Here is a 13,795-nt window from a genome sequence, read left to right on the forward strand (position 1 = left end):
TATCTATGTATTCTTTCTTTCCCTGAACTATTGAAAAATAGAAGCTGATGCCTCTTCGTCATCTGGACTTACCTGAATCTATACAGAATTAGACCTTCAGTGTTTCATGATCTTTTTCGACTTAAAGTTGTTTGTTAGCCTAATTTCAGTTGAGTTTTTCAATTGTGCATTGTACGTTTATTTGTTTTGTACCTTGCCACACTTGCTTGGGCCACATGGCCTGCAGTATGTCATGAAGAAAAAATTAAAGATAACTGACCAATTCACTTTTATTCGCCTTGGTCAGTGAACATGCCTTAAGTGCCCTGGTACTCTTGTTTTCACGCAGTATCATCCGAGCCAGTGGAGGCTTCACGGTGAAGCACGCTACACAGCCGCCACGTCGGTCCATATCTTAGGAAGCTGGCCGGTGGTCAAAGACTCGGGATGAAATTGTTGTGCCCCTCAAGTAGCAGAGACGTGACATCGAAACGAAGAGCCAGTTCTTCCTCTTGGGATCATCAGCTCCACAGGCTTCGAGAACTGACTCATCTGTTCAGCTCTCCCCCTTCCCCAATTCTATTCACTTCCCTCTTGTTGTGCTTGTACTCCTCTGCGCAGTGGGCGAACATGTAACAGTGAATTTTACTTTGGGCAGTCAGTCAAGGAAGACACTAGCAATGCCCGTCTTCTTTATCGGTCACTCGTTTTGGGAATTTCCGCAGTTTTACCTGGCAGCATAAGCAGACAAACAAACAATAGCTCTGGGCCTGCATCCATTCCCATAAACGCTATCAAGCACACCGACGAGGCAGACTGCTGAAGTGTAACACCAGCTAGTGCTCGATCATAGCAAGACTCGAGTCTCCCTGCAGTGATCAACGTCGAATATAGCTCAGCGCTCTATGTTCTCATTGGGCTGGGGCCAATGGCATTTGTCATCCTGTTCGTGGGAACCTGTAGCTTGCGGTAGAAGCATGCTCTGAAGACTCGAAAGATGGTGATGCCTATCCCTAGTGCCGCTGGCGCAATAGATGAACAAATTTATGCGTTAACCATCTTGATCCAAGAAATGCACCTTATTGCTGTAGGCATGCACGTCTCAGCCAGCCGAGCAGTTGGGCTCATCACTGACGGCAGCAGCTATATATTGTTTTGTTATCTCAGATGACACACTGCCCCCTTTCATGAACAACTTCACGCACTCGGCATTCCAAGAAAGTTTGCCGCCTCTGGGCTCTTCAACAAGTGCTGAATTGGCACCCCTCCTTGGTGGAAAATAAGTCAAGGATAGCCCAGCTCTTCTTTAGAAGGCATTGCATTTCAAAAACATTCCCCACTATTCTATAACCTGCTAGTGTCAACTCAAGTATCAAAGTACTTGAGCACCACAATTTGGAGGAGCTTCTTTTGCAATGTTTACCTGTGTAAATTGTTAAGAAAGAGCAGTGAACAGTTGAGAGGCGGAGCTTTTTTCAACTTGCTTGCATGGGGCACACTTTGAGTTGAGGCCACTCTTGTCCACAAGGCGTTGAGTTCTTGCTAGTGTGCAAGGGATAGGCAGACTTGTTGCTAGAACTGTCACAGTGCTGTTGTTCAGCCTGCCGTAGTGCTACCACAAGTTTATTAGGCGTCACTTTACACTTATGCAGGAAGCTTATTTGGACACATGCTGCCAAAGCTACATCATTCGAAAGCTTAATTTGCTCAGTTTACTGCTACACGTACATTTCATTGTGGCCTGACAAAGAAAGCTTCTCTTGGGTCTTGTTATTGAGTGGCTACGTCAGTGGTCAGTTAGCATTTACTTGGACTGGCTGGAGGGTTTGCATGTGGGCATTTTCCATGTACCATGAAAATCCAGTGACCCTGATGGCAAGACTTCGCAATAGTTTTCTTACATTTGCGGAGGTCAAGATGCGTGGTGCCACTGCTAGTGCCTTCAGTGATTGCTCAGAGCTTTTTCTCCCGAAAGCTTCTACACTTTTGCGAGGCTGTTGTCACAGCTCGGTGTCTTTAGTCTTTGCGTTTTGCTCCTATATCCCATTTACTCGTGCATCTTATGTGCAGCTGGTACTAGCATGCACCGGTAGGGATGCGCTGACACTTAGAAGTTGCCAGTAGCACTAGTCTGTGCTAAAAGCGCTAAATCGAGCCACTGGTCTTAACAGTTACTTACAGGCAGCATGGGACATGAATTAAAAAGTGCTGTGCTTTGTGTTTAGCATGGAGAGAGTGTCACAGTTCTGTGCTAGTGAAACAATTAACAGTGCACTAGTACCGATTTCACTGGCACTTAACATTTGCTATTTAGTTTGGTAAGGTACTGCTGCGGCACACTGTGTACCTTTAGTCATGCCAATGGCCCATTGGTTTTAGCTGTGGTATGAGCTGACACAGCACATGTAATTTGTCATACCAGACTGACGTGTTGCACCGAATCTGGTTCTACAGTACTGTTTGTATATAAAAAGCTGTTATCTTGATTAATCAAAATGTTGCATGCAAGTCAATCTCACTCACATGGTCACTGCTGTAGACATAGCAACATCCTGCCTTACAAAGAAAGCTGTATTTTAAACCTTGCATTAGTCGTTTTAACAGTCTAATCATTAGAATCAAGCCATGCATCTGAAAAAAGTGCTTGTTCTTGTAAAGACAAAACATTATGAATATAACCAGCACTAAATTGTGAAACGCACAATGGCATTGTCAAAAGGCAGTTTGATGCTCTCTTTTGGACAGGTTTTATTGGTTTTTGTTTCCCCTTGAAGTCCACTTTAAGTGCATAGATGCAGCTCTGATAGCTAATAGATTCCAAGGCATCACAAATGAGTTCAAAGATTGAGCCTCTATCAATCTGCCTTATTCAAAAGACAAAATGTTGCTACTCTTGGGATAGGGTGCACCTGTGGAGGAACCCAATTGTGCAGTTTCAAAGGCCGCACCTGCGAGTTCTTTACAGTCAAGTCGTATCTACATATCGCAACCTTTCGGTGCTGTAGCATGTGAGGACGTGCTAAATGACAATCTCTTTCTTGTTTCTGACTTCTTCTTTCTGTTACTCGGATCTCACACTTCAAAGTACCTTTATCAGCGTAGCGAGGACAAAGTACAGGTTTCACGACATTGGTCGCGACTGCATGTTTCGTGCTGCCATCAGAGCTTCTCACCGCTTTGCTTTTAAACATTAGCACGCTTCACACTTTTCCAGTTCTTGGGCCTTTGCATTTGAAGGTGGTGTTTTTCGCACTTTTTGGCTTGTTTTCTCGGTACAGGCTGTGGTTGCTGTGCTGGCGCAATGTCGAAGCTTAGCGCTATGCTTTGCCAAGACAACTTATCTCATTTTTCACCTCCCATAAATCTACTGACCATATGAGTTATTATTATAATCGAAGGATGAAACAGTCACAGTGACTCAGCATGCAGCTGTTGCGCAGTGGTTCCGTTCTGGCAAAAACTGTGTTGAAACAAATGAAAACACTTAAATGATGCACAGGTTTGAAGACAGCAGCAAATGGCAAGAAGGGTGTGACATGACAACTTAGCTGGCAACTTGTTGATCGGTATGTTCGTAATGTACTAGCAAAGCCAACTTTTTCAGTGTCCACCAGTTTCTCTTCAGTTTCAGCAGAGGAAAGCACACTTCCAGTCTTTGCTTATTTAGCATTCTTCACCTCTCGCCAACATTCCCGAAAGTTGTGTCTACGAAATGCCTTGTAGCTCAGCTTCTGAGGTATCTTCTTTTTATTACATTTATACTAGCCATAGTAACCTGACTTATTAGTATATGTCCTTCATTTTGTTGTCAGCAGTTTTCTGTTGTCATAGCTTGTCCTGCCTCGTTAAGGCTCTCTTTCCGGAAATGGCCTACATTAGTCGCGTTACTTTACCATTGAGGGGGAGTGTCCTAGCATTCTGACAGTGTTCGTTGCGCATTATTTTACCTTGGTTATGTCTGCGAGTTTAACCGCCATGCTCTCTCTTTTCCTCTCTGTTCTAATGTTACCTGCTTTCTTTCGACAAAGACATTACTGGGCGTGTATTTCAAGTAGTGTGTACATAAGACAATATATGTAGTTAAAGTATCATAGTTTATAGTTTTGCTTAAAAGGCAACTTGTTACCTTCTTACCACCCATATTATGTCTGTGATGCTAGCTGCCACTTAATCTGGGTTTCTTTCCTTTTTTTGCGGTTGGGAATAGCAGAAAGGCTGGACTTACAGAAGCAGGTTCATTGTGTGATCCATAAATTTATTTGTGCTGCTAGGTGTTGCTTGGTATTTGACAGGTCCCTGTATTGCTGGAACAAGGTTATAGACAGATGCAGCTTAAAGCATACTTGTAAAGGTTCAATTCTTGTGCTGTAAACTATAAAATGATCCTCAAATGCAATCAGGTTTTCAATTTTTGGAAGCTTATTCAGCAAATACATAAGAATAAAAAGGTTTAGAGCGAGCCTTTTTTTAACATTGTTAAATACCTCGTGCGAGTTTCTGCAAACCTACAATTTAATGAAACCAACTCATTGCATGTATGGCTACAACTGCCTATCTGCAAGTGTTTCTGAAGTGTTTCTTGGTTTGATACTGTTATAACCGGACACAGAAGCTGGCCGCTACGCTGTGTTACTGCCAGCTCTGAGAGCTAAAGTGGTGGATGCTGGCACCGTCCGGCAGTAAGGAGACAAGTCAGGGTGAATGATCAGTGCAAGCACTGAGCTCATTACTACTGCTGGACTGTCAAAGTGCCTACATCTGTGCACTTGTTCAGAAGTGTTCTTTAAAGCAAGCTAAATGAGGCTAACACTGCTTAGTTCTTCTCTTTGCAGTTTTGGTTTGTTTGAATAAGGTTCATACTTCAGGGCTCGTGTGGTCTAGCTTCGGCAGTATGGTCATGCTCCATTTTGCTACAGCGTGTTAGAAGGAAGAGATCAGTTTACTCTTTATTTTGAGAGCAGTGTATGGACCCCAATCTCCCTTGGACATTCCTGTACGGATACATGGCATTGAGTGATAAGTTTGCATATTCAACAGAGGTGCGGCATATGGAATGCAATTTTACTTTCCTGTCATCTAGAAGGATTGAAGCAAATATTGCAGGTACAAGTCCGATTCCAACAGTTATAGATAGAGATTCAGCTTATGCTTTGTCAAGCAGTCGTAGACGTTCCCTCTTTGGTTAAACGTGTTGCTAATTGAGGACACTGTGTGCTCACATTACAGCCTCTGAACAATACATGTCACATCTCGTGCAGGTTACTCAGGTTTACGAACAGTAACTAGCTGACCAGCTTCCGTAAGTTATTTGCTCTTGTGGCAGGTACAAAAGTTTGCATATATGGTCATCGTAGTTGGAATGATAAAGGAGTCAGTACAGTCATTATTGCTGTTTCAAGATGCCTGCAACTTGTTTACCTGCACAGTGCTCTGTCTCACTTAGCCCTTTTTTTTTTCGAACAACAGTGTTGTGTGGAAATTCATTTCACGATTGTTGTCTGGCCTGCAAAAAGGAACAATGATTAGTTCAGTGTGTCCAGAGTATAGTCAGGAAGTAGTCGAACCAGGAGACCAACATGGCTGCATGAACCGTTGTAGAGAAAAAACAACATTAATGTTGTTCACCTTTCTCTAATCAAAAGACTTGGTTACGAAAATTGCAACTTGTTGTGTGTTTCCGCCAGTTTGACGGGGTTGCTGGTGCTTGCGTTGTAGATATTTGTTCATTTCAAAACTCAAGCGTGCACGCACTTATCAATATACATGAGCATTTCCCCGCGTGTGAATTTTTTTTCCATGTTGTAAACTTTCTCGCTTCCTGCATGTGTGGTTGGCTAGTACATCAGTGACCCACATATGAGGAACAGCTTCATTTTGTACAGTGGAGGCCGAGTCTTCAGTTGCAAGACTGGGCGGAAAAATGCCTCGAGTGGTAATGGCACTTTCCGGTGTGCATTGCACGCTTTGCAGAATGCAGTTCACTGTAGTCGGACATAGCTGAAGAAGTCCGTATTGGCCCTTCTAGAAATACTGGAGCACAGTGGCCAATCGCTCCGTGAACAAAGAAGTAGTCTTGCTCACGGGCTCGGCAGCATTCTCCAAAAGCGGTGTCATCGACTGCATAAAGCCTGGCAGTAGTCTGGAATGTGCACCCAATAAAGAATGTTTCTGTGCGTGCGCCATTGATGATTAAATGCCACAGACTTCGAACAATAGACTTGGCCTTGTGAGAGTGAAGGGACGAGAAAGTGTTTCGTGCTTATTGCGAGAAGTCATGACTGTAATGGTGCATGTTGTACAGGAAGAAAAAAAAAGGCAGTCACTGTTGTATCTGTAGCTACAGAATCTCAAAGGCGTTTCTCAAGGTGTCTCTTTTTTTCCTTTTTTGTCTTATCTGTCATGTTTATGCAGGTTTATCAAGGCTTGTAATTAAGGTTAGCATGTTGGTGCGATTTAAGTCCTGCCTAGGTGTGGCTTGCATCGCTTGCCTAATTTCTCCCTCTCTTTTATAATGTGTTCATGTTAGACGAATCTTCACTTTAAATTGTATTGTTTTAATCCACAGAATCGCGCTCTCTGCCACAAAGTATGGTGTTTGGCTTGTAAACTGTTGTATATTGGTTTAACGAACACTGTGCTTTCTTTATTTCATCTTTCTGAGTCTGTTGCTACGAGGGTGAAAAACTAAATTCTTTATTGCCCTCCTAATTTCTTTGTGTACAAAACTTTGTGTGTGAAGTAGGTCCCGACTTGGCTGTGGGTGAATGGGTCATTGCAAGACGTCAAGTGTGTTTGGTGAACATCGCAGGCATACTTTTGTGGACAGCTTGCAGCGTAGCTTATGTATTGAATATCTACAGTAGTAGTATCTGCGTGGAATGCAATTGTGTGGCGCATCTTTACTCAGTCTTGGGATTATCGAGCCACAATACAACTCCCAAAGCTCCTATCACTGATTTCTTGTGTTACCTATATCCAACTTCTTTTTTTTAGACAGCTGGAATGATGAGCATTTGACTAGCACTTGTGTGTCATAGCAATTTTTAACATATTGCATAACATAAGTACTTCAGATAAACAGAGTAAAAAAAAAGGAGATTGTCTTTCTCAACCAATTCTGCTGTACTTTAACCCTTGTTCCGCTATATTGCCCAGGAAAGTAATTTTCCACAAACTTGCAATACGTTAGGGACACAGAAGCCTTTGCAAGCAAAACTCGGTTCATTCATTGCTTTAGTGGAGCAATGCGTGGAAATTTGCTGTTGCATAGCTCGCTTTGTCAAAATCATTCCAACTCATAGCCAAAGGCCTCACTCTGGGACTTATGAAATCCGTGTGTATCGAAAGCTACGTCATAATTGCCTGGCGGAAGCACCACTGTTAGTCAGCTCGGCAGCACCTAGCACACGAGATATTGGCATACAACGAATGACACAGCAGTCAGTGCGAGTGTATTTTACACATGTGCTATGGTGTTGTGCATGTGTGCTAGTGTTTTAGCAAGTAGGACATGCCTGTCTGTCAGCAGGGGACGATCAGTCCTGTTCCATATCACTCCTGAATAAGCTCTTTTTGTGGCACTTTCCCTTTTGTTTTTCTGCGACGCTAGATTTTATGCAATGCTATGCAACAGATTTATGCAATGCTAGATGTATACTGTGTGTCTGAGCCTCCCTCTGCATTTTTTTGTAATGTTTGAGATGTCGTTTTTTAGTATGAATAAATGATTGCTTTTTTAAGTGGTCCTTTCTGAAAACTGGTGCAAATGCTCTCACTATTCGTTGATTCTCACTGGGTTTTTTTATAGATTATTTGCTTTTTCATTGCGAATTTTGCAATTCGTGTATATGTACAGCTTGGCAGCACAAACCTGAATATAGCAAACATGGATATAACAAAATATTTTGGTCATAACGAACTAAACAAAAAGTAGTCTTGTAATAGATAGTGTTAGGAACAAACTTTATGACGAATTTCTATATAACAATCTTATTTTTTCTTATGATGCAACTTTGTTATAATGAGGTCTGAGTGTACAATGCGAGCAACCTAGTGTCCAAGGTAGGCACATACGCAGTCTTGCACTAAATGTCACAAACAAGATTCTTTTTTTTTACGCCATTGCGATAAAAAAAAGGCAGAGACTGCTGCGCCGCACGGCGCACGAGCCACCCCCACACAGAAACGGCTGCTGCGCCGCATGGAAGTGACGTCATGCATTTTCCGACTAGACGCTTTGTTTGAATAGTCGGGAGTGTCTAGCGGTACGTCTAGACATAACGATAAAAGCCGTTAAAATTACGTCCAAACGAAAAAGTGAACAAAAATGGTATTTAGGTTTAGCGTGACAACAATACGAAACCGGCTTGTTTGTCATCTCAAACCGATCGGCAGCCGTGGCGTCATTCTTTCGTCGGCACTCACGCGCGTCGGATGCAAGAATCATGTGCTCCGTAGGAGCGGCGTTTGCGGCACATACTAGCCGCGGTAACAGGATGACCGAAGACCAAGACGCAGGCTATGAGATTATTTTGCCACCACTGCCCAAGGGACGCGTCGCGCAAAACACCGTGTTTTTACACGGTGATGTGCGCGGCAGACCGTATCGAGTCGAAGATTTCCGAGACGCGCTCGGACCTACAGGACTGCTGCCGGGGGTGTTGGCACTGGGGGCCTACCAGATAAATCATGTCTGGGCAGTCACCATGAACAACGCGGACGCTACGAAACGCTTGCTGGACGTGAAGGAGCTGAAAGTCAAGGGTCGACGCTGCATCATCGTAGACCCCCAGGATCAACAGGTGCGGCTGCGTCTTCATTCGCTGCTGTACGGCGTCAACGATGAAGACGTGCGAACGGCGTTGGCGGCTTTTGGGAAGGTCGTACAAGTCACAAGGGAGCAATGGCGTGTTCAAGGTGTCAGCGACAAGGGTTCAACCACACGGACTGTGCTTCTTAAGCTCAAGAGTGGCGTGAAGGTTGAAGATCTTCCGCATCAAATCAGGGTGGCTGGTGAACTGGCACTTGTGGTTGCACCTGGTCGGCCAATGCAGTATCTGCGTTGCCAAGGTACCGGCCATGTTAGAAGAGAGTGTAAGGTACCCCGATGCTCGCGTTGTCGGCGGTTCGGCCACAGCGAAGATGCGTGCATGTGCACGTACGCATCGGCTATCGGACCAGCCGAAGGTGAAGACACAGCAGAGTTGGTGATGGACGTGACCGAGGCTGAAGACGCGGCGAAAGGCGCAGGCGACGCGGTGAACCCAGAAGCTTCAACAGGTACAGTTACACCGACTGGTGGTGATGAACCAGCAGCCAAAGCAGACATAGCATCTAGTGAGGTGGTTACTCAAGAGCCAGCCGGCCAAACCGAAGAAGGCTTCACAAGCACCCCATCGAAGGAGCCTGAGCCGGGTGAATTAACCGAACTTCCAGTGTCGTGCGAGAGTATCAGTGGTGGGGTGCCAAGACAAAGACCCCGCGAGCAGTCTGCAGGACGGCGTGAGGCGTCCAGCGAAAAGCAAGAAGGGGGGCCACCTGCGAAGGCGGCAACTTCGTTCAGACGCAGCAGCACAAGGCTGCGTCCCAACCCGATATCGGACAAACACTGGCCACCTTTGTGCTCCAGTGGCACGGGTCCACCTGGAGGCTCCGAAGATGTCTAGCTCTATGCTAGACGCCGAAGTTAAGCACCATGCCCCGGGCTAACTTCTTAACTATGTAGACATGGCTGTTGTACCGAAACTTTGAGTGGCAACGTTAAATGTTCGAGGTCTTGCCGCCAAGCGGAAACAGAGCCAAGTCTACAGGCTGCTCGTGGATCATGATTTGGATATACTAGCTGTACAAGAAACAAAAGTAGACGGTGAGGAGGAGGCCCGGGGCATGGTGCTGAGGTTCACGACGCGTTACTACGCAATTGTAACTCAAGCAATAGGCACTTCTGCAGGCTGTGTTTTGTTCATTAAGAAGGTACCGGGTCTGGTAGTGCAAGATACCTTTTCTTGCCCGTCTGGTAGATTGGTTTCCTGTGATTTAGTATTCAATGAATGTCAGTGGCGTATAGTGTGTATTTATGCACCAACCATTTGCGAGGAGCGATCAATTTTTTTTCAAGCCTAAAGCAGCACTTCACTTTGGAAAGAAAATATGTATTACTGGGTGATTTTAACTGCGTCCTCAACGGGCGAGATCGAGCAAACGGACGCGCCATGTACGATAAAAGTAGTAGGACACTAGCGGACGTAGTTACTGAATTCGAGTTAGAAGACGTGGGCAGCTGTATGGAGGGAACGCGGGATGTGCGTTTCACACATTTTCAGGGGAATAGCCATGCGCGTCTTGATCGCATTTACGTGTCGCTTGAATTAATAGCCCATTGTAAGACATATGCTGTCTACCCAATACACTTCAGTGATCATTGTTTAGTTAAATGTGATATGGGAGAGAAAACAAAAGGTGGAACTTTCTCATGGGAGCTGTGGAAGATGAATTTCACTTTGATCACTGACGAGTATTTCTTAAATCAGGTAATGAACTGTATCAATGAAATAAAAATGGATGATGAAGTTAAACTTGCAGAACAATGGGAAGAGTTCAAGCAGCGAATAAAAATAAAAGCTATTGATCGTTCTTGCGCATTAAGTTACGAAAGGAAAAAGAAAGAAAAAGAACTCCGAAAGACTTTGGAAAGACTAATCGACTTGGAGTGCAAACAACCGGGAGAGTATAAAATTGACATACGCAATATTAAGCAGAAACTTGCTCTGTTTGACGAGGAACGCTACCGCGGTGCTCTCGTCCGTGCTAGGGCTGAGGCATTAGCGGCTGGAGAGACGCCGACCAAAAGAGCGTTAGGCGTGGAGAAAACGAACGCTCGACGGAATCATATCGAAAAAATAGAGAAGGACGGTCACGAAGTAACCGATACGGACAGCATTTTATCCGTATTTTCAAGTCATTTTGAAACCCTTTTTGCGTGTAGACAGGTAAACCTAGAAAGATTTAAAGACGAATAATTAGGACGCATGCCGCAAGTGAATGAGGAAGTGAAAAACGCTTTGGAATTATCTATCTCTGCATCTGAAGTTGAACGGGCGATTGATAAGTTAAATCCCGGGAAATCTCCAGGACCAGATGGTCTTTGTGCCAAGTGGTACAAATGTTTTAAAAGTGGTTTGTCTTCAATACTTGCGGGCGTATTTCATGAGGCATATCAGGAAAAGAAATTACCACCATCCTTTGGTGAATCGCGTACCGTTCTGATTCCGAAAACAGACGAGGTTGAAAAGCTCAGGCACGTCACAGCGTACAGGCCAATCGCACTGACAAATGTAGACTACAAAATATTAATGAAAATTTTGGCAGCTAGACTTCAGTCAGTTATAAAAGATATCGTTGGTCCACACCAAACGTGTGGAATCAAAGGTCGGTCAATAGCTACAAATGTTCATAAAATGCGATCCGTGCTCGAATGTGTTGACACCAGTCAAGCTCGTGTGGCCATACTCCAGCTGGATCTGGAGAAAGCGTTTGATTGCGTTGCCCACGCTCTTTTGTTTGCAGTATTGGAGCACATTAATGTTGGTAAGATAATTATTGACGGCGTAGCCATGGCATACCGGAATGGTAGTACGAGACTAATTATTAACAAGACATTGGGCCCCCCCATTAGAATTGAGCGCTCAGTGCGTCAAGGTTGCCCTGTTAGTCCACTTTTGTTTTGCATCTATATTGAAACTTTATGTAGGTCGATATTGCAGAATGACATCATTAATGGGTTTAGAGTGCAATCTTCAGAGGTCAAACTCCTCGCATACGCTGATGATGTTGCTATTTGTAGCACTTCCTATGTAGGTATTGAAGAATCAATCAGGGTTTCTAAATCTTTCGCCGAAGCTACAGGAAGCCACATAAACTGGGGTAAATGCCTCGGCTTCTGGCATGGATATTGGCCTTCAACACCAGAATTTTTTTGCAGCAATTAAATGGACAAGAACGCCAGTTAAATATCTCGGAGTACCGCTTGAGTCATACAAAAGTACTGATGAATATTGGACACAGCAAACGAAAGAAATTAAAGAGAAAGCGAATAGGTGGAATGCAACCTATCTGTCCATGTTTGTTAGGGCTACTGCATGCAACTGGTTTTTCGTGTCAAAGCTGTGGTATGTGATGCAAGTGCTGTACTGTTCCCGGGTCAATGTGCAAAAATTACATCGGGTGTTTGCAGTATTTGTGTGGGGTTCTAACTGGGAAAGGTGCAGTCGCACGAATTTGTTTAGACGGGTGAAGTGTGGAGGCCTTGGGCTAGGACATCTGTTTATCAAGCAGTTAGTAAATAGGTTTTTCTTTTTTCGCGAGACAAGAGATCCTTTCCTACTAACAGTGTGTCAAACAAGACTAAGTAGACTGTTGCCCGAGTTTGTTGTGAGCACTCATGTTACCACAGGGGCTGTGCAAGGATACATGAAGGAAGTTGTGGCCAGCGTGCGGTTTTTGTGTGTTCGGTTTTCAACTGACTACCTGTGGTCTGTTGGAAAGAAAAAACTGTACAAATATTTATGTGACACGATGCTCCCCATCCCATTGTACAGAGCGCTATATACAGCACGCAAGGGTCAGAATGTACTTAAACGAGTTAAAAAAATGCCAGCAGCTCCAAGTGCGAAAACGTTCTTTTTCAAATTACACACTGGAACACTTCCTGTAAGAACCTTCCTAGAGGAGCGTGGGTTTTATATGCCTTGGGGATCTCACTGTATGATCTGTAAGAAACCGGAAACTATTGACCATGTTTTTCTGCACTGTTGGGAAGGAGTTTATTTTTGGGGCGTATTACAAAGGACAATCAAAAAAGAGTTCCCGTTAGATCCTCATGGGATCAGGTATTTGGATATAGAGAATGAGGATGGATTACCTTTCGATTTTATTATGATGACTGCCTTGCACAGTATATGGCGCTCTGGAATGGCTGGATTTCATTGTGACCCAGACAGAAAACCAGCAAGAGAGTATTTTAAACAAAGCATCTCAAGATTACTCGAGGTAGTAAGAACAGATGAATGTGTACCTTTATGGGTAGAAAGGGTAGAAGCCCTACTGACCATGAAGGAATTCTAGAACGTGATGTGTTATAGTAATGCTTGACGGGCTTAGTTATTTTCCAGTTTTTTGTATTGCTCGTTGTGAATTGTAATATATTAAGCGTAGCAACCCGTATGTGAAGTTTACCGGAAACAAAGAAAAAAAAAGGCAGCCGTGGCGTAGTTGCTTAAAGCAACACATCATCTGGTGAGGTCGGTGGTTCAAATCCTATTGCAGTTATCGATACTTTCTCTTTTTTTTGTTCACGCATGTATTGTTTTAACATTTGCGCCTCCTCATCAGCCCGACTTGCTGCTGGTGGTGGTCCCGTCCACAGACCCTCTAATATTGGATCTTCGATGACTCTTGCAGGATTGACTATATTTATTATGATAAAGTGTTTTGCGAATTAGTGCTCTTAATCCACGAGACGCAAAAAAGACACAAAAACTCGAATGCAGCTGGCTGCATTGGTTTCTTCAGCACAGGTGTCAGGAATGTTGATTTCCACGGTTTATCAGAGTTTTGATAACAGAAAGGTGCACTGCAACGTAGTCTCGGGCAACTTTTTTTATGTCGCTCAGTGTACCATCACATGACGAGGTAACCGGCAGGCCGCTTTCTTTAAAAATACTGACGTGTCGCCGCAATGTTCTCGGCGATCAGCATTTGATAAACAATGGCCAAGGGCAAGTGCCGACGGCGTTAGCCCATCTAACTATTTGTCTGC

General features: G+C 44.1%; 1 protein-coding gene across 1 annotated transcript in view; it reads left to right on the plus strand.

Moving 5' to 3' along the window:
* Positions 1 to 7,718, plus strand: part of LOC119178562 (terminal uridylyltransferase 7-like) — a 112,714-nt gene extending 104,996 nt beyond the window's left edge. The window contains exon 11 of the mRNA XM_075884109.1: positions 329 to 7,718. Within this exon, the coding sequence (XP_075740224.1) occupies positions 329 to 398 (70 nt within the window). The 3' untranslated portion in view covers positions 399 to 7,718. The remainder of the gene's footprint in view (positions 1 to 328) is intronic.
* Positions 7,719 to 13,795: the final 6,077 nt, after the last annotated feature.

This window comes from Rhipicephalus microplus, chromosome 1, assembly GCF_043290135.1.
Source record: "Rhipicephalus microplus isolate Deutch F79 chromosome 1, USDA_Rmic, whole genome shotgun sequence".
Lineage (NCBI taxonomy): Eukaryota > Metazoa > Arthropoda > Arachnida > Ixodida > Ixodidae > Rhipicephalus > Rhipicephalus microplus.